Source organism: Pygocentrus nattereri, chromosome 7 (assembly GCF_015220715.1).
Source record: "Pygocentrus nattereri isolate fPygNat1 chromosome 7, fPygNat1.pri, whole genome shotgun sequence".
NCBI classification, from domain to species: Eukaryota; Metazoa; Chordata; class Actinopteri; order Characiformes; family Serrasalmidae; genus Pygocentrus; species Pygocentrus nattereri.
Genome location: NC_051217.1, coordinates 25,286,673 through 25,304,915, shown reverse-complemented (window position 1 = coordinate 25,304,915; position 18,243 = coordinate 25,286,673). Strand labels below are relative to the sequence as shown.

Here is an 18,243-nt window from a genome sequence, read left to right as displayed (position 1 = left end):
TCTCTCTCTCTCTCTCTCTCTCTCTCTCTCCCTCCCTCTCTCTCTTTGTTTCTGTCTCTCTCTCTCTCCCCCTCCCTCTCTCCCTCCCTCCCTCTCTCTCCCTGCCTCTCTCCCTGCCTCTCTCCCTGCCTCTCTCTCTCTCTCTCTCTCTCCCTCCCTCTCTCCCTCGCTCTCTCCCTCCCTCTCTCTCTCTCTGTCCCTCCCTCTCTCTCTCTTTCTCTCCCTCCCTCTCTCTCTCTCTCTCTCCCTCTCTCTCCATCCCTCTCTCTCTATCTCCCTCTCTCTCGCTCTCTCTCTCCCCCTCCCTCTCTCTCTTTGTTTCTGTCTCTCTCTCTCTCTCTCTCTCTCTCTCTCTCTCTCTCTCTCTCCCCCTCCCTCTCTCTCTTTGTTTCTGTCTCTCTCTCTCTCCCCCTCCCTCTCTCCCTCCCTCCCTCTCTCTCCATTTCACTCTCTCTCTATTTCTCCGTCCCTCCCTCTCTCTCTCTCTCTCTCTCCCATGTTCTCAGAGTTCTGTTCTGTTATTAAACCTGAATTTTTAACATTTTCTCTTCTTTCACTGTTTTAGAAATGACCGGTGCTCTAGAAGCTGTTGGAGATCAGACTGTGTCCAGTTTCATTTCTGTTGGTTTCTAAATGTCTCACTGTTGCTTTTTCTGTTTCATGCTCGAGGGGATGGTTTGTTTTGCCGTGTCGGGGCTCCAGCAGGTGGCGCTGTGTGTGTTTAGGTGGTTGATTGTCATTAACGCTGTGGTCTCTCTGACAGCGGCGCCGTCAGAGCTGATCTGAGCTCAGTTTGTCCTCCATCCACACCAAACCATCATCATCAGCGGTACTGTAGCACCTTTTGTTTCAGTTCCCTCCTTTCTTCACCTTCGTTCTGCATGACTTTACCTTTTTCTTTCTTTCTCTTCCTTTCTTTTCTTTTTCTTTTCTTTCTCTTTCTTTTTCTTTTTCTCCTTCTTTTTCTTTCTTTTTTCCCTTTCTTTCTTTCTTTCTTTCTTTTTCTTTTGTTTCTCTCTTTTCTTTCTCTTTCTTTCTTTCTTTCTTTTTTTCTTTCTTTCTTTTTTTCTTTTTCTTTCTTTCTTTCTTTCTGTTCTCCATGACTTTCTTTCTCCATCCTACATCTCTCTCCTGCGCTCTGCTCTGCTGTGAGAGTCACAGAGTGGTTTTCTGTATTTGTGATGAACAGAATCACAGAATACACCTCAGATTCACCGCACTGTGTGAATGGTGGGTCACCGCTTTTGTGCCCACCGCCTGAAGACTACAAGTGTGTGTGTGTGTGTGTGTGTGTGTGTGTGTGTGTGTGTGTGTGTGTGTTGTAGTGTGTACTGATGTCCAGGTTGTTTCCTTCCCGTGTTTGTGTGCATCAACATACTGTATTACATGTCCAGACTGGTCTAATATTAACAACTCAACAAAAACACAGCAGCTACTTATTACAGGGGGGGCTGAAGAGACGATTAGTTGACCAGCCAACTCCTTTTTTAAAAGCTCTTGTTTCGCTCTTGTTTAATGAAGTTGCAGTTGTCAAAGCTGAGCATCAAGCTAGAATCTAATGAGTTGCAGGAATCTTTAAATGAACCAACACAAGTGAAATTTGGTTTCACGCATGTTTCAAGAAACTAAAGCATGAAAGTTTCATTGTGTAAAGCCCATGTGTCAAACACACGGCCGGCAGGCCAAGTCAGTCCCGTGGCACGATCCTGCTCGGCCGGGGAAATTATTTTCATTTTCAATTAATATTAGCTTGTTTCAACATGAGCTGCACTACAATCCCCAGCATGCACTGCCACATAGTATGTGCTCTGACCCCCTTTGCCCAACAACAATAGACCATTTTCACAGTTCCTTGTTCATTAACGTGGAAGAGTCAATAGCAGGGTTCTAGTTGTGCTGTAAACAATGGCTGAGTTTCTAATGCACCAATAACTCACCTGTACAGCCTCACCTGTACAGCCTCACCTGAGTTTCCACTGATCAGGTTTAAAAATGTTCAACTTCAGCTGAAAAGCTCCGCTCATAATGTGTCACTTTTAACGAGGCAACCAATCAAAAATAGTAAACCTGAGAGGTAGAGTGAAAACAGGCTGTACAGGACAGATTTACTCACATCTGTGATAAAAATGCTCCAAGACAGGCATTCATTCACTGGTGTGTTTAAAATCCTGGAGATGGCCGTAACAGAGGTCTGACTAAAACCCTTGAGGAACCATCTCGTCTCCACTACAGCTCGGTGATCAGTAACTGTACTGTAGAAATACGACACTGTCTCTGAGCTGGTTACAGTGTTCAGGGATGGTTACGGTGTTCACAATTGGTTATGGTGTTCAGGGCTGGTTACGGTGTTCAGAACTGGTGTTCAGGGCTGGTTACGGTGTTCAGGGCTGGTTATGTTGTTCAGAACTGGTGTTCAGGGCTGGTTACGGTGTTCAGGGCTGGTTACGGTGTTCACCACTGGTTACGGTGTTCAGGGCTGGTTACGGTGTTCAGGACTGGTTACGGTGTTCACGACTGGTTACGGTATTCAGGGCTGGTTATGTTGTTCAGAACTGGTGTTCAGGGCTGGTTACGGTGTTCATGACTGGTTATGGTGTTCAGGGCTCTCGCTAATGCTGCTAATGTTTACATGGACTGAGTAGGAAAAACTTAACCTGCTGGAATTTTTCTCCAGAGTAAAGCGCAGTGAGGTCTGAGCATAATAATCCTCTCTGCTCCGCTGAAGCCATCTCAGGCAGATTCCTCACAGCTCCAATGCAGATTTTTACGGAATACATTCCGCTGTCTAAATGCAGCTGTTTTGACACGGAGACGCTTTTCAGATGTGGGATGCGTGGCTTCGTTTTCTGCCTCAGTGTGTTCTGTGTACCAGGCTGCTCCTGATCGCCGCCCAGTGGTAGAGTGGTAGAGTCCACAGCGGCAGAGATGCGCAGATTCAAATGTTAAGTTCTTTACGAGGAGATTCAGCCACGTCAGACTAGCCTTTCTGCCCATTTTTGAAGAGCTACCAAACTGCTCTCCTATCAAACGAGCCGAGGCCAAAGGATGATTTTTGAGGGATGCTGAAAACCGGATGCTGAGACCCTCTGTCACCAGTCTGTTAACCAAAATTCGATCTGTTAACTGCAGAAATTCGACAACACTACTATTTACAGGTGGATGTGACGAGGCAGTGACTGTGAAAAAGATCTATATGGGCCAGCGGTTACACACAAAGAAAAGACAGTGTTGAAGCAAATTGCCCGTTTCAAAAGCATTCCTCTTGGGTGCTTTAAAGAGCTTTAACAGTGATCTGCAGATAATTTAGTCTGTTGTTTTATATAAAATAATGTATTTTTATTTATAATTATTTTTTAATAGTTTCAGGTATTCACTGCCTAATTTGCTGTTGCAGTTTTGGCATATTTTGAGTAAACGGTGGCCCATTCGGGTCAGGCCAAAGTATTTGGTAAAAATAAAATAAAACGCAGTTGGCCCACTGATTTGCTTGTGATTGTTTAATAGTGGTTGTGGTTGAGTTTGACACCCCTGGAGTAAAGCCAGTAAAGTGAGTGTAGGTGTCAGTGGATTCTGGTCATTTATAGCATATCTGTATGCTGGGATTGGCTGGGGATGGAGGGCTTATGCTGATGTAATCACTCACTCTTCCTCCTGTTCCTCCACCCACCTCTATCCTGGTGGTGTCTCTATGGGTGGCCTCCACTGTATTAATGTGTCTCTCCTGTTGCTCTCCCTTTTACTGTCCTACTTGTCTTCACTTCATTTCCTCTGTGCATATCTTTCATCATCTCCTGTCTTCCTCTCCTGTCTTCGTTTGTTCTGTTACTCAATGTATTCTCTAAACCAGCTTTGTCTGAAATCATATTCGTGTCTGTCTCTCTCTGCAGACGATGGAGAACCAGGTGGAACAGTGGTATAAGGAAGTTGGAGACCTGCAGGTCCAGGCTGCGTCCATCCCTCAGCAGGGTCAGGTCATGGATGTGGTATCCGAGCGACAGTCTGCCGTTGAAACGCGGATCGTCCGACTCATTGAACCTCTGAAGGAGAGGAGGAGGATCCTCCTGGCTTCTAAAGAGGTGCACCAAGTGGGAAGAGACCTGGAGGATGAAATCGTGAGTACAGGATGTTTATTTTTCTTCTGCTGTAAAGATCGCTGGGATCAGAATCAAACACGCTTTTATTAAATGTGGAATTTGACCAGGGACTTGACATGACCTTGGGGTGCCAAAACATTTGCACATAGCTGTGTAATAAAGTTACAGTAAAAATAAGAGACAGCATTCGGATCGATCAGCAGACCCTGTATGTAAGATGAAAATAAGTAGGTCTACTATTCTGATGTTGCTTTATGTGGATGTTCTCAGTTGTGGGTGCAAGAGCGCCTCCCCATGGCCACCTTGCAGGAGCACGGCAGCAGTTTACAGGCTGTGCAGCAGCTCATGAAGAAGAACCAGGTAAGAATATATAAGTATATATATCCTATAATACATATCATATATGTTTTAGTTATTAAATATGTGTTGTGACAGTAGCCATTACTGCCTCGCACACTTAAAACACAGCACTGAGTGTGAGAACACTCTTAATGATGTGTTTTACAGGCCTATAGTTCAGGATGGAGGACTGTTTGAGCTGCTGTGTATTTTGTAATTGGCTGTTTAGTCTGATGGTTAAGTCAATCATCTCCGGTGTGGGAGAGCAGAGTCACTCTGGTGCTGCGTGTTTGAGGTCATTCAATCTGTTTTGTCATCACCGCTCGTTGCAGAAACTCGTATCGCGATAATGATGAAAGTATGATTTATCGTGCAGCTGTAGTACTCACTTGTTTGATTTTGCAACTTCACTTGTCAACTTGTGCAAAATCATCAGCACCAAAAACACGCAGAGCTAGACTGAATAAATAAACTAGACCAAAAAGTAATGTTAAAACAAAACATAAGACAAATAAAACTTAGGAAACTTTGAGATGAATATGACTAACAAATCAAAACAGTTAATAAAACTGTTATGCAAATGAGGAATAAAAATAAATAAATTAAACAACCAAGTATGGTAAGGAAAGAAGTTAAAATAGAAAGTAATACCAAGACAATAATAATATGACAAAATAGTAAAACGCTAAGATTTCAGTAAGTGATGCCATTAAAAAAGTTATGAGTAAAAAAACCTAATAAAATCCTAAAACTAAATTAACTAAAACAGTTGCAGACTGAGTAGAAGTGCTTAGAGGTTAAAGGGCTTTAAGGTTTTACCTAAAATGAAAATATCTGATATGTACAGAACTATATGGAGTGAATATTTGGAGAGAAGACATAGGGAGACGGAAATGTTTAGCTTGCGTGGACGACTGAAAATAATGAAAAAATAGTGTAAAAATCTGTTTTTATTCTCATGATTAGCTTCTGTTAGACTCAGACAAATAAGAAACCATCCAGATTTGTCTGATACAGCAGAAACGCTCACCAGCGGCGAGAAGAGAGGATTGTGGCAAGAAAAAGTGTGAGTGCACCGTTAGCTACCTCGTTCATGTTTCTCAAGCTAGAGGCCTTATACAGCCTGGTTCTTGGTCTTCAGCGCTGCAGCTCCATCAGGTGGGTCATTGCACTTCTGTCCCTGCAGAGCCTGCAGAGGGAGCTGGAGGGTCACCGCGGACGGGTGGAGGACGTGCTGGAGCGCGCGGCGGTCATCGCCTCCATCCGCAGCCCGGAGGCAGAGTGCGTGCGGGCCGGGATGGAGCAGCTGCAGCAGCTGTGGGAGATGCTGTGGGTGGAGACGGAGCGCAGGCAGCTCAACCTGGACGCCATGTACCAGGCCCAGCAGTACTACTTCGACATCACAGAGGTGGAGGCGTGGCTCAGCGAACAGGAGCTACACATGATGAACGAGGAAAAAGGAAAGGTAGGCGGAGAGGAGGTTAAATTGAAGTTAATTGAATTAGCCGTCCTGTTATGTTGCAGGTCAAACTGACCTGCTTCAAAGTTTAAAAATGTAGGAAAAATAATTTCATCTAGTTTTTTCTGCTGCTTGTTTACTGTGTTTTCAATTGAAAAGGTCAGTTTGACCCAGAACAACTGAAAACGTGTGAAAAAGAGTGAAGAAAACAAATGCATTGCATGTCAAGTTTTTGACAATGTGCAGAAAAAAACGATCAATTTTAAAATAAAAAACAAGTGAATTATTTTTATTATTAGTAGGTTCCGTTCTGAAGCAGCTGCTTTCAGACCCAGCTCTCTCTCTTTGGGCTGCATTCTAACTGAAAAGGAACCTTAGCAGGCTTTGCATTTGGGAAAGCGCTTCAGAGCCATTGTACGTCATAACGTTCACTGCGCTGTTCACGTTTTATCTGTTTACTGCAGCCGCTCGTTAGTTTACACTCCCCTTCGACTGCAGAAGTGGATCATCTCAGTGTAAAAGGACGGCTCTGAATCTGCAGCAGCTGTTTTCCTGCATTAACACTGCTGTGGAACTTTGCTTTAAGGATTCGTATCACTTGTGATATACTCTTAGTTTATGAATCATTTCTGTTCATTCACGGTTCTCATCCACGTTAATGAACCTGCTTTATTTCTAACACACAAAGGATAAAAACTACGTATAATTTTGGTCACACACAATCTGTTAAGATGCTAATATACATTCAGTTTCATGCGTTCTCATCTGATTTGAGTTCCTGGTCTGAAATGTAGCCGCCAACGTTCACCTCACACTGATGTGACTGTGATAAGCACAGCAATACCACAAAGCAGAGCAGCAAAATGAGCATTTTGGTATTTATTTATAAAACATTTTATTCATGAACTTCTGCATCATCCAGCAAGGTTAAGTATTTTTCATACTTCAACTTACTGGACATGGCAAACATCAGTCTGTAGCACTGGTTCTGCAGTGTTTCCCCAAATACGCTCGGCAAATGAACTGCTTTCTGTCGTTCGGCGCAGTTTTCTCCCTGTAACTGCTCCTCTTCCTCAGCCCCTCAGAGAGCGGGATTGCTTTCGCTGAGAAGGATACATGCAATGCTGCCTTCAGATTTGGTCAAAATGAGGCACCTTAGAAGGCAGCTGTCTAATGCTGCCTTCCGCATGGGACAGCCTTCGTCTTGGGAGCACAAATGCAGCCTAAGAATTCTGCTACTTAGACAGCTGCCTCCCGATTGGAGTGCACCACATAATTGACTCAAACTTTATTACACTAAAAACTGATTACAGTCATTTGAATTAAACTAAAAGTAATGTTCATAGAGAAGAAAAATCAGATGGTTAAACCTGCATCGGGTCACTTTGACCCAGGAACGTTATTGCTGTTCCTCACAGTTAACGTTCTTTAACTGCCAGGGTTATTATAGTTTTTAAATTTTCACAATTTTTTTATTTGACTTCGTTTTCATTCTGGTTTCTGACTTCAGTTTAGTAAGGTTAGGTTTTTAAGGGTGCAATAATACCTTTAGTTTTGTTGATATTTTCTGAAAAGAAAGTTTAGTTTCTAATTAGTTTTAGTATGTAGCTTTATGTACATTCCAATGCCAAAAATTGGCCAAGCTCAAAATATAATGTTGTTTACTGATGGTTTTGGCCACTCAGAGTCCAAATATAAACCCTGTTCATAGAATATTTGGTCTCACATTAAACTCAAGCTAGCTGAGCTGTGTTTTTCAGCTCTCTGAAGCCGTCAATGCTGATTGGATCAATACCGACTGTCCAGACTAAACAGATGTGTCTGTGTTCTGTCTCCATCAGGACGAGCCGAGCACGCTGCAGCTGCTAAAGAAGCACCTGGTTCTAGAGCAGACGATAGAGGACTACGCTGAAACCATCGGGCTGCTCTCGCAGCAGTGCAGACAGCTGCTGGAGATTGGACATCCAGACAGGTGCTCATTTAAGCCCATTTCAATAGCAAACAACAGAAAAGAGTAACTGTAGTATCGCATTTAAATGACAAGTAAGTAGTGTGTGGCTTTATGCTTGTGAGTATATTTCGCTTTTTCCATCAGATTATTCAGTAACTGTGAATTAAATGTGAATATTTGGGGTTTTTTTTTGTAAAAGTTCTCCTCAAATGAACAGAACATGTTTTATGATCTACACATATCACTATATTCTTACAATTTACTGCTGAAAGCCAAAAATCTCAGAAGCTCTTTGTGTTATTTTATAAAAGTAATGTTTACAGAGCAGATCACTGAAGAGACGCTTATAGCTATATAGCTATATAGCTTATAGCCCAGATTTCAGCTTCTTTTATTATAAGGGTTTAAAATGGCATCACCATCTATTTGACTGGAGAGAAGAGTTACAGCCTCATACAACGCCCAGCTTCTGAATGTACCTTATGAAATATGAACGTTATGTAGTAAAGAATCTGATGAAAGGTGTTTTGGAGCCACCGGTGGTCCCAAGCAGTTTAAAAGGTTAATATGTTTTTTACTCTTCCAAATAAAACACAAAATCCTAATACATAAATCATCATGACTGACATAGTCATTTACACAAAGACTAGTGCAACTACACAAGAAAATCACATTTACTATTGAACTTTATTAAAAAAAGTTATATCTTAAAATATATATTTAGGATGGCATTTTTGGGAGCATTGGGCAGATATAAAACTAGCTCAGCACTAAAACTAGCAGAGCTAGTTGGGTGGAGGTTTTTTGGAACATAAACCCACACAAATGTCATAAGTGGACCTTAGGAAGAAAAATAAAGAGCTAGAAAATTGTGGGATTTGGGTGCTTTAAGAGCTGTTTTGTAGTTGGCTGTTTAGCCTAATGGTTAAGTCACTCGTCTCCTGTGTGGGAGAGCAGAGTTCAGTCCCAGCTCAGAGAAGCTCTCACTAGGCGATGACGTCACTCTGGTGCTGTGTGTTTGAGGTCATTCAATCTGTTTTGTCATCACCGCTCTGACAGTGTGCTTGTCGCGGCAGCTGTAGTGCTCATTTCTGTTTGATTTTGCAGCCTCACTTGTCAAGTTGTGTGAAATAATCAGCACTAAAAACACCCTGAGCTACAAAGTGAATAAATGGACTAGACCAAAAATGTATGTTAAAACAAAACATAAGACAAATAAAACTTAGGAAACTTTGAGATGAATAAGACTAACAAATCAAAACAGCTATGCAAATGAGGAATAAAAATAAATAAATAAAACAATCAAGTAGGGTAAGGAAAGAAGATAAAATGGAAAATAATACCAAGACAATAATAATATGACAAAATAGTAAAATGCTAAAATTTCAGTAAATGGTGCCATTAAAAAAGTTAAAAATCAAACAAACAAAAAAAAAACCACTTTAAAAAAACGAATAAAACCCTAAAACTAATTGAATTAAAACAGTCGCAGACTGAGTGGAAGTGCTTAGAGATGAAAGGGCTTAAGGTTTTACCCAAAATGAAAATATCTGATTGTATACAGAACTATATGGAGTGAAGATTTGGAGAAAAGATATTTGATTAGATGTAGTTTACTTGATTCAAGCCGGTTACTTGCTAAGGTAGGGAGACGGAAATGTTTAACTTTGTCTGATGGAGAGTTTTGGTGTTTTTCTCCTCAGAAGTATCTCCTGAAAAATGAAGGACTTGTATTTAATGACTCTTTTGACTGGGATTTAAATGAACGAATGTTGTTCTCTGGCTTTTGCTGCCGTTTCTGTGACTGTGATGTTGTGTCTGTTTCCCTCCAGTGAGCAGATCAGTAAGCGTCAGTCTCAGATCGACCGGCTGTACGTCTCCCTGAAGGACCTGGTGGAGGAGAGGAAGTGTGGTCTGGAGCAGCAGTACTGGCTCTTCCAGCTGAACCGCGAGGTGGACGAGCTGGAGCAGTGGATCGCTGAGAGAGAAATGACCGCCAGCTCCACTGAACTGGGCCAGGACTTCGAGCATGTCACTGTCAGTAACACATCTTTAGGCTTTAAGTTTGGTGAAAAATCAAATATACCCAGTGTCCTTCATCACCCGAAGTGTAGTCGACTAGCCAGCGTGTTAGCTACGTGGCTAAAAACAGTTAAAATATTAAGACCAACAGTTAGCATGGGGCTAACTGCAGGCCTGAGTCAGAACTCACTATCCTCCAACTCTGTGGAGCTGTTCATCTCTTTAACAGAAATTAAAGAATGGAAAAAATGGAGCCTGTTTAAACTTAATTTAGCTAATTAACATATACTATTTTTAATAAGTTTTTAATAATTTATCTATAGTGGAAAAGCAAAGCTAATTTATATCTATATATTAAATTTAATTTACATATAGGGCAAAGCGGAGCTAATTTACATATATTAATTATAATTTACATATAGGACAAACCAGAGCTAATTTACATATATTTAATTTATATATAGTGGCAAAGCAGAGCTAATTTATATCTATATATTAATTTTAATTTACATATAGGACAAACCAGAGCTAATTTGCATATATTTAATTTATATATAGTGGCAAAGCAGAGCTAATTTATATCTATATATTTTAATTTAAATTTACATATATGGCAAAGTGGAGCTAATTTACATATATTCATGTAAATTTATATATATACATATACAGGTGCTGGTCAACGAATTAGAATAATTTGAAATAGTGCAATCATGAAATTCTTTGAATGCATTTTTTGTGTAGAAAGCAAATCAGGTGTTCACCGCACCTGTCCTACTCGTTAGACTAATCACAGAACTCGTTACCTGTAGAAAATTTGCTCAGCTGAGCTTTCCAAAAGGCCCATTTAGGCCATTTAACTGTGACACTGTTGTTTTATTGAATTAGAATAATGGAGAAACCGTTTCATTGAATTAGAATAATTTTTATTATAATTACAATCATCACTTTCTCAGTATTTTGTGGCTGCCCCCTTGGCTTGTATGACTGCCTGAAGTCTCCGCGGCATCGATTTGACCAGCTTGTCGCAAGTTTCCGCACTCACAGCTTCCCAGGCAGTGGCGATGTTCTGCTTCAGTTGGTCCAGCGTAGTAGGCTTTCTGTCGCGAATTTTCCGCTTGACGATGGCCCAAAGGTTTTCAATGACATTGAGGTCAGGCGAGTTGGCCGGCCATGCCAAAACTTCAAGCTGTTTTTTAGTGAACCAATCTTTGGTCGACTTTGCCGCATGAGCCGGTGCAAGATCCTGTTGAAATATGAAGTCTTCTTCGCCGAACTGTTCCTCAACAGTCGGAATCAGGAACGTTTCCAGAATATCTTGATATACGGCAGCATTGACAGTCTTCTTGAGGAAGTAGAGTTTCCCTACACCTCGAGCGGACATGCATCCCCAGACCATAACGCTCTGGGGAAACTTGACGGATCTTTTCACGCACTCGTGGTTGTAGGTTTCGCCACCACGACGCCAGACACGAGGACCTTGGTCACCGAAGGAGATGCAGAAGCGTGATTCGTCACTGAAGACCACTTTCTGCCAGTCTTCAGCAGTCCACTCGCTGTGTTCTTTGGCCCACTTCAGCCGTTTCTCCATTTGTTTCTTGTTCAGCATCGGTTTTACTGCTGGAACGCGAGATTTGAAGCCGAGTTCGCGCAGACGACGGTAAGTGGTTGATCTGGAGACGTCAGCGCCGGTCTGCTTGTTCCACAAGTCGGTGAGCTCGGAAGTGGACTTGAACCGGTTGCTGACTGCGATCTTTCTCAGCTGCTTGTTGTCGCGAGCAGAAGTTTTTCGGACGCCGGAACAGTTGGTGCGCTTGCTGCAGTTTTTCTTGAGAGCTTTGCAGACGGAAGACTGGCTGATGCCGAGCTGCTCAGCAATTTTAGTTTGGGTCAAGCCTTGTTGGCGAAGGGCTTGAATTTGAGCCACTATTCCGGTTGAGAGGTCGCGCTGCTTACCCATGATTGATTTTACAACTTAGAAATTCTACTCAACCCTGACTTTATACTGCACAGTGAACACTCTTCACAGAAAACAAAAATTCGAGCATTTATTCTAATTCAATGAAACGGTTTCTCCATTATTCTAATTCAATAAAACAACAGTGTCACAGTTAAATGGCCTAAATGGGCCTTTTGGAAAGCTCAGCTGAGCAAATTTTCTACAGGTAACGAGTTCTGTGATTAGTCTAACGAGTAGGACAGGTGCGGTGAACACCTGATTTGCTTTCTGCACAAAAAATGCATTCAAAGAATTTCATGATTGCACTATTTCAAATTATTCTAATTCGTTGACCAGCACCTGTATATATACTTTTTTTTTTTTTCATTTACCTATGTAGGAGCCAAAACGGCACTCATTAACATATATCTATAAATAAGTCCAGGGATCTTAATTAGAAGTGGAAGTATGGTGCCAAAAATATGTAATATAAGTGAAAAGTAAACTTGAGGAATTGAGAAAAAGAGAAAAAACCTGGTTTTTGAGTTTTTTTGAGGTAACAAATTATTTTAAAGCCTAAATAAAAATGTAAGGAGTAAACAAAACTTTCTCTGGGAAATACACACTTAAAAAGATGGTTCTCCAGTGGTTCTTTAGTAAAGAAAATGGTTCTATATAGCGCCAAAAGTGTGCTCCTATTGCTATGTTGTCAAGCGTACAACAGTGGATGAAACCTTTCTAGTGCTATACAGAACCCTTTTCTAAACAGTCCTGTATAGAACCATATAAAGCATGCTCTTCATGTATCTGAAGAAGCCTTTCACGATGCAAAGAACCCTTTAATCATGCAAAGGGTTCATTAAGTATTCATGGTTCTATATAGAACCATTTTCTTTACTAAAGAATCCATGAAGAACCATCTTTTGTGAGTGTGTAGAGCCATTCAGTTCTAATGATGCTTGAGTAAAATACAAATATTTCTAAATAATAATTACAATAGGTACAATAATATTGTGCAGCCTATTTCGGTCTTAAAGGCACAGCAAGAAAACCAGCCTTTTTGATTGAAAGGGATAATTGGCATTGATTGACAAGTTAATTGATACATTGGAAAGTGATCATGGAAATGAGTTACAGATGTTATTAGTTGACTAATGAATTCATGGGCCATTTTATGCGGCACTGTAATCTCTAAAGCCTCGCTGCATCTCTGGGATTCTAAGCAAGCCTCTTCTTCTCTTAGATACTACAGGAGAAGTTCACTGATTTTGCGTCGGAGACGGGCCGTTTGGGTCAGGAGAGAGTGACAGCTGTCAATCACATGGTAGACGAGCTGATAGATTACGGCCACACGGATGCGGCCACCATCGCCGAGTGGAAGGACGGGGTGAACGAAGCCTGGGCTGACCTGCTGGAGCTGATAGAGACCAGAGCTCAGATGCTTGCAGCCTCACACCAGCTCCACAAATTCTTCTCAGACTGCAGAGAGGTGAGACCACGTTCCACCGGTTCTTTAAAAACAACTTATATTCACTGTATGAAAACTCTGTTACTGACAGGTTTATTTATACGTTTCATACACAAAGGTAGCTCAATGTTCTTTACATACACTCTTACAAAAGATGGTTCTTCAAGGGTTCTTTAATAAAGCATAATAAAGCAAATGGTGTATGTGGAACCATGAACACTCAAACAACCCTTTGCCTGATTAAAGAGTTATTTGCATCGTGAAAGCATTCCTAAGATTGATGGAGGATGTGTTATAAATTGGTCTATATGGAACCTTTTTGAAAATGGCTCTATATAGCACCAAAAAGTGTACTTCTATTATTATGATTTCAAGCTTGTTGTGTTCCAGGTTCTTGCACAGATAGATGATAAGCAGCGGCGGTTACCGGAGGTTCGTGCACTTCAGGACGGCTCCACTAACACCAGCGCCCTCCAAAGGCTGATGAAAACATTTGAACACGATATCCAGCTGCTGGTCGGCCAGGTGAGATCACACTTAGACCTCAGCTCACACACATTCAACTCACGCACACTCAGTTCACACATGTTCAACTCATGCACACTCAGCTCACACAAGTTCAACTCACGCACACTCAGCTCACACATGTTCAACTCATGCACACTCAGCTCACACATGTTCAACTCATGCACACTCAGCTCACACACGTTCAACTCGACCACACTCAGCTCACACGTGTTCAACTCAGGCACACTCAACTCACACATGTTCAACTCGCACACTCAGCTCACACACGTTCAACTCGACCGCACTCAACTCACACAGGTTCAACTCACGCACACTCAGCTCACACAGGTTCAACTCAACCGCACTCAACTCACACACGTTCAACTCACGCACACTCAACTCACACACGTTCAACTCACGCACACTCAGCTCACACACGTTCAACTCATGCACACTCAACTCACACATGTTCAATTCACGCACATTCAGCTCACACATGTTCAAATCACGCACACTCAGTTCACACACGTTCAACTCACGCACGCTCAGCTCACACACGTTCAACTACCGCACGCTCAGCTCACACGTTCAACTTGACTGCACTCAGCTCACACTCATTCAACTCATGCACACTCCGTTCACACATGTTCAGCTCACACACACTCAGCTCACACACACTCAGCTCACGCACACTCAGCTCACACACATTCAACTCACGCACACTCAGCTCACACACGTTTAACTAATGCGCACTCAGCTCACGCGCATTCAACTCACGCACACTCAGCTCACACACGTTTAACTCATGCGCACTCAGCTCACACATGTACAACTCACGCGCACTCAGCTCACACAAGTTCAACTCACGCGCAGTCAGTTCACATACGTTCAACTCACGCACGCTCAGCTCCCACGCGTTCAGTTCGACCACTCTCAGCTCACACACATTCAACTCACGCACACTCAGCTCACACACGTTTAGTTCGACCACTCTCAGCTCACACATGTTCAACTCACGCACACTCAGCTCACACACGTTTAACTCATGCGCACTCAGCTCACACATGTTCAACTAACGGACGCTCAGATCACACACGTTCAACTCACGCGCAGTCAGTTCACACACGTTCAACTCACGCACGCTCAGCTCACACACGTTCAACTCACGCACGCTCAGCTCCCACGCGTTCAGTTCGACCACTCTCAGCTCACACACATTCAACTCACGCACACTCAGCTCACACACGTTTAGTTCGACCACTCTCAGCTCACACACGTTCAACTCACGCACACTCAGCTCACACACGTTTAACTCATGCGCACTCAGCTCACACATGTTCAACTAACGGACGCTCAGATCACACACGTTCAACTTACGCACACTCAGCTCCCACGCGTTCAACTCACCTGCACTCAGCTCACACACGTTCAACTTGACTACACTCAGCTCACACTCATTCAGCTCATGCACACTCAGCTCACACACATTCAGTTCGACCACTCTCAGCTCACACACATTCAACTCACGCACACTCAGCTCACACACATTCAACTCACGCACACTCAGCTCACACACTTTTAGCTCATGCGCACTCAGCTCACACAAGTTCAACTCGCGCGCAGTCAGTTCACACAAGTTCAACTCGCACGCACTTCGTTCACACGCGTTCAACTCACGCGCACTCAGCTCCCACGCGTTCAGCTCACGTGCACTCAGCTCACACACGTTCAACTCACGCACACTCAGCTCACACACGTTCAATTTGACCACACTCAGCTCATACACGTTCAATTCGATCACACTCAGATCCCACGCGTTCAACTCACACACACTCAGCTCACACACGTTTAGCTCATGCGCACAGCTCACACACGTTCAACTCATGTGAACTCAGCTCACACACATTTAGCTCACGCACACTGAGCTCACACATGTTTAACTCATGTACACTCAACACATTCAGCTCACTCACACTCTCACACACTCTTCTTGCACACACTCAGCTCACACGCACTATTCTCACATACACTCCTCACACACACTCAGCTCACGCACTCCACTCATGCACACTCAGCTCACACACACTCAGCTCAACCATACTCAGCTGACACACACACTTCTTGCGCACACTCAGCTCACGCACACTCAGCTCATGCACACTCAGCTCATGCACACTCAGCTCATGCACACTCAGCTTACGCACACTCAGCTTACGCACACTCCGCTCACATACACTCAGCTTAACCACACTCAGCTGAACCACACTCAACTTACGCACATACTCTTCTCACGCACACGCAGCTCACGCACACGCAGCTCACGCACACCCAGCTCATGGAAAAACTCAGCTTAACCACACTCAGCTTACGCACACACTTCTCACGCACACTCAGCTCATGCACATTCAGCTTACGCGCACTCTTCTCACACACGCTCAGCTCATGCACACATAGTGTGTCAGGTTTAAAGATGCTTTGCTGGTTAGACTGCATCCTTTGCAGCGTCCATAGCAGCTCTGTTCAGTGGAGGAGCCTCCTTTGCTTTTATAGCAGCAAATGATCTGGCCTAACTGCAGCAGCATCACCTTAACTACCAAACTACCAAACTCTCCAACTTAAACAAAGTATCACTTTGATTTAAGATGCACTGGGGTGTTCGGTCAGTCGCTCTGTACTAACCGACCGGTTTGGTGCTTTAATACAGTATAAGGTTGGGAAAGTTTCATCCAGCTCTGCGTGTGTTTTCCAGGTGCGGCAGCTGCAGGAGAGCGCTGCACAGCTGCGGACGGTTTATGCCGGAGAGAAGGCAGAAGCTATCGCTCTGCGGGAACATGAAGTGATGCAGACGTGGAAAGAGCTGCTCATTTCCTGTGAGGAGTGCCGCGTGCAGATCACCACGGCAACAGACAAATTGCGTTTTTTCGGCATGGTCCGAGACCAGCTGATGTGGATGGACAGCATCATCTGCCAGATCGGGACAGGAGAGAAGCCCAGGTAACTCTACAGCTCCACATGCAGCCTCTCTCTGCTCTGAGAAAAATCGAATACAATCATTTTCTTTAAGCCACAATGTACAGTACAGTCAGCTGTCAGTAAAAGTTTGGACTTCCTGGTTAAATTCCTTTGTTTGTTGGTTTTCTGAGAGTAAACAAGTTTACACATCCTTTTGCGTATTTTAATACGCAGCTATTCTTTACAGAATTTAACATATTTGGGGGAATACGCAATCTAAAATGTAGACCATGCAGAGGTTAGAGCACATTCTAATATGCTAAACTCTGGAAATAAATAGAAACCGTGAACTAAAATTGGCAGAAAATGCCATGTTTAAATTTCCACTTGCTTCCAAACTTTTGCACATGACTCTATGACATATAAATAACTATATTTTGATATTAATGCCTGGATGAATTTATTTCCACAATTAAATATCTAACACATTTTTTTGGCCACTGCATAATTCTGTATGGAAAATAACAACAATGTATAAACGCTGTGTGAGTTGGTGTACCCAAACTTTTGACGGGAAACGTATGTTTCACTAAACACTAACAGGATATAATAATGGTGTCCATTTAAGTAATAGAAAGGTGACACGAGCCTTGAGTTTGGACAAATATTTCAAGCTTCAAAAGTCAATTTTATTTGGGACTGTTTTGCCGTAGAATGTCCTGCCTATATTTTTACACAAAAATCTTCTCAAAACTATTGTAAAACAGTGTCATCAGGCAGTGAATTCATATCGATATCATGTAGGAACTTTCTGTGAGGAGATTTTAGAGGGGGACGTCTGGTTCCTATCACCACCACTGTGAGCAGTTCTGACTCTAAGTTTATCTAGAACAGAGCGTTTCACACCAAACCAGTCTGAACCGCTCTGTTTGTATCTAAACTGTTTAATTAAAGATTGTTGGAGTTCCCCTTTAAATTAAGTGTTTATGTAATTTGATTGGCTCCTGCTCCCAGATTGCCTCTGTGCTGCTCCTGGATGTCTGCAGGCCTGTTTGGCCCCTTTTCTTCCTCCCTGTGTGATCTCTCCTCAGGGCTCTAACGGGCTATGGGCTGTCTGCTGCTTGCAGGGACGTTTCCTCTGTGGAGGTGCTCATGAACTACCATCAGAGCCTGAAGAGTGAGGTGGAGGTGCGAAACAAGAGCATGCTGCAGTGCATCGAGATGGGAAAGACTCTGCTGGCTGCCCGAAACCCTGCCTCAGAGGAGGTGAAGGAGCCACAGCCGATCATCCAGGCTGATCGAGAAACGCTGATACACTTGTTTTAAAGCTCCGCCCACAAATGATTTCATTCATAGCAACTGTTATGATATCGAATCTTCACAGAACAATCCCATTCAGCCTAATGAGAAACTGTAGAACAGACTCAGTTTATATCACAACACCTACATTTAGAGTCGGTTATTCATTCAGCCTAATAAGAAACTGTAGAACAGACTCTGTTTATATCACAACAC

The 18,243-nt window shown here is 42.9% G+C and overlaps 1 protein-coding gene across 5 annotated transcripts in view; it reads left to right on the top strand.

Moving 5' to 3' along the window:
• The window catches only part of LOC108412818 (spectrin beta chain, non-erythrocytic 4), a 150,380-nt gene that overhangs the window by 116,774 nt on the left and 15,363 nt on the right, over positions 1 to 18,243 (top strand). For 3 of the 5 annotated variants that reach the window (XM_017685041.2, XM_017685039.2, XM_037540231.1), the window contains 9 exons: positions 3,888 to 4,112; positions 4,365 to 4,454; positions 5,620 to 5,898; positions 7,734 to 7,864; positions 9,676 to 9,880; positions 13,045 to 13,290; positions 13,660 to 13,794; positions 16,526 to 16,770; positions 17,820 to 17,994. In XM_017685041.2, the coding sequence (XP_017540530.1) occupies positions 3,888 to 4,112; positions 4,365 to 4,454; positions 5,620 to 5,898; positions 7,734 to 7,864; positions 9,676 to 9,880; positions 13,045 to 13,290; positions 13,660 to 13,794; positions 16,526 to 16,770; positions 17,820 to 17,994 (1,731 nt within the window). The remainder of the gene's footprint in view (positions 1 to 3,887; positions 4,113 to 4,364; positions 4,455 to 5,619; positions 5,899 to 7,733; positions 7,865 to 9,675; positions 9,881 to 13,044; positions 13,291 to 13,659; positions 13,795 to 16,525; positions 16,771 to 17,819; positions 17,995 to 18,243) is intronic. The other 2 variants (XM_017685043.2, XM_017685042.2) reach the window with 1 other exon arrangement.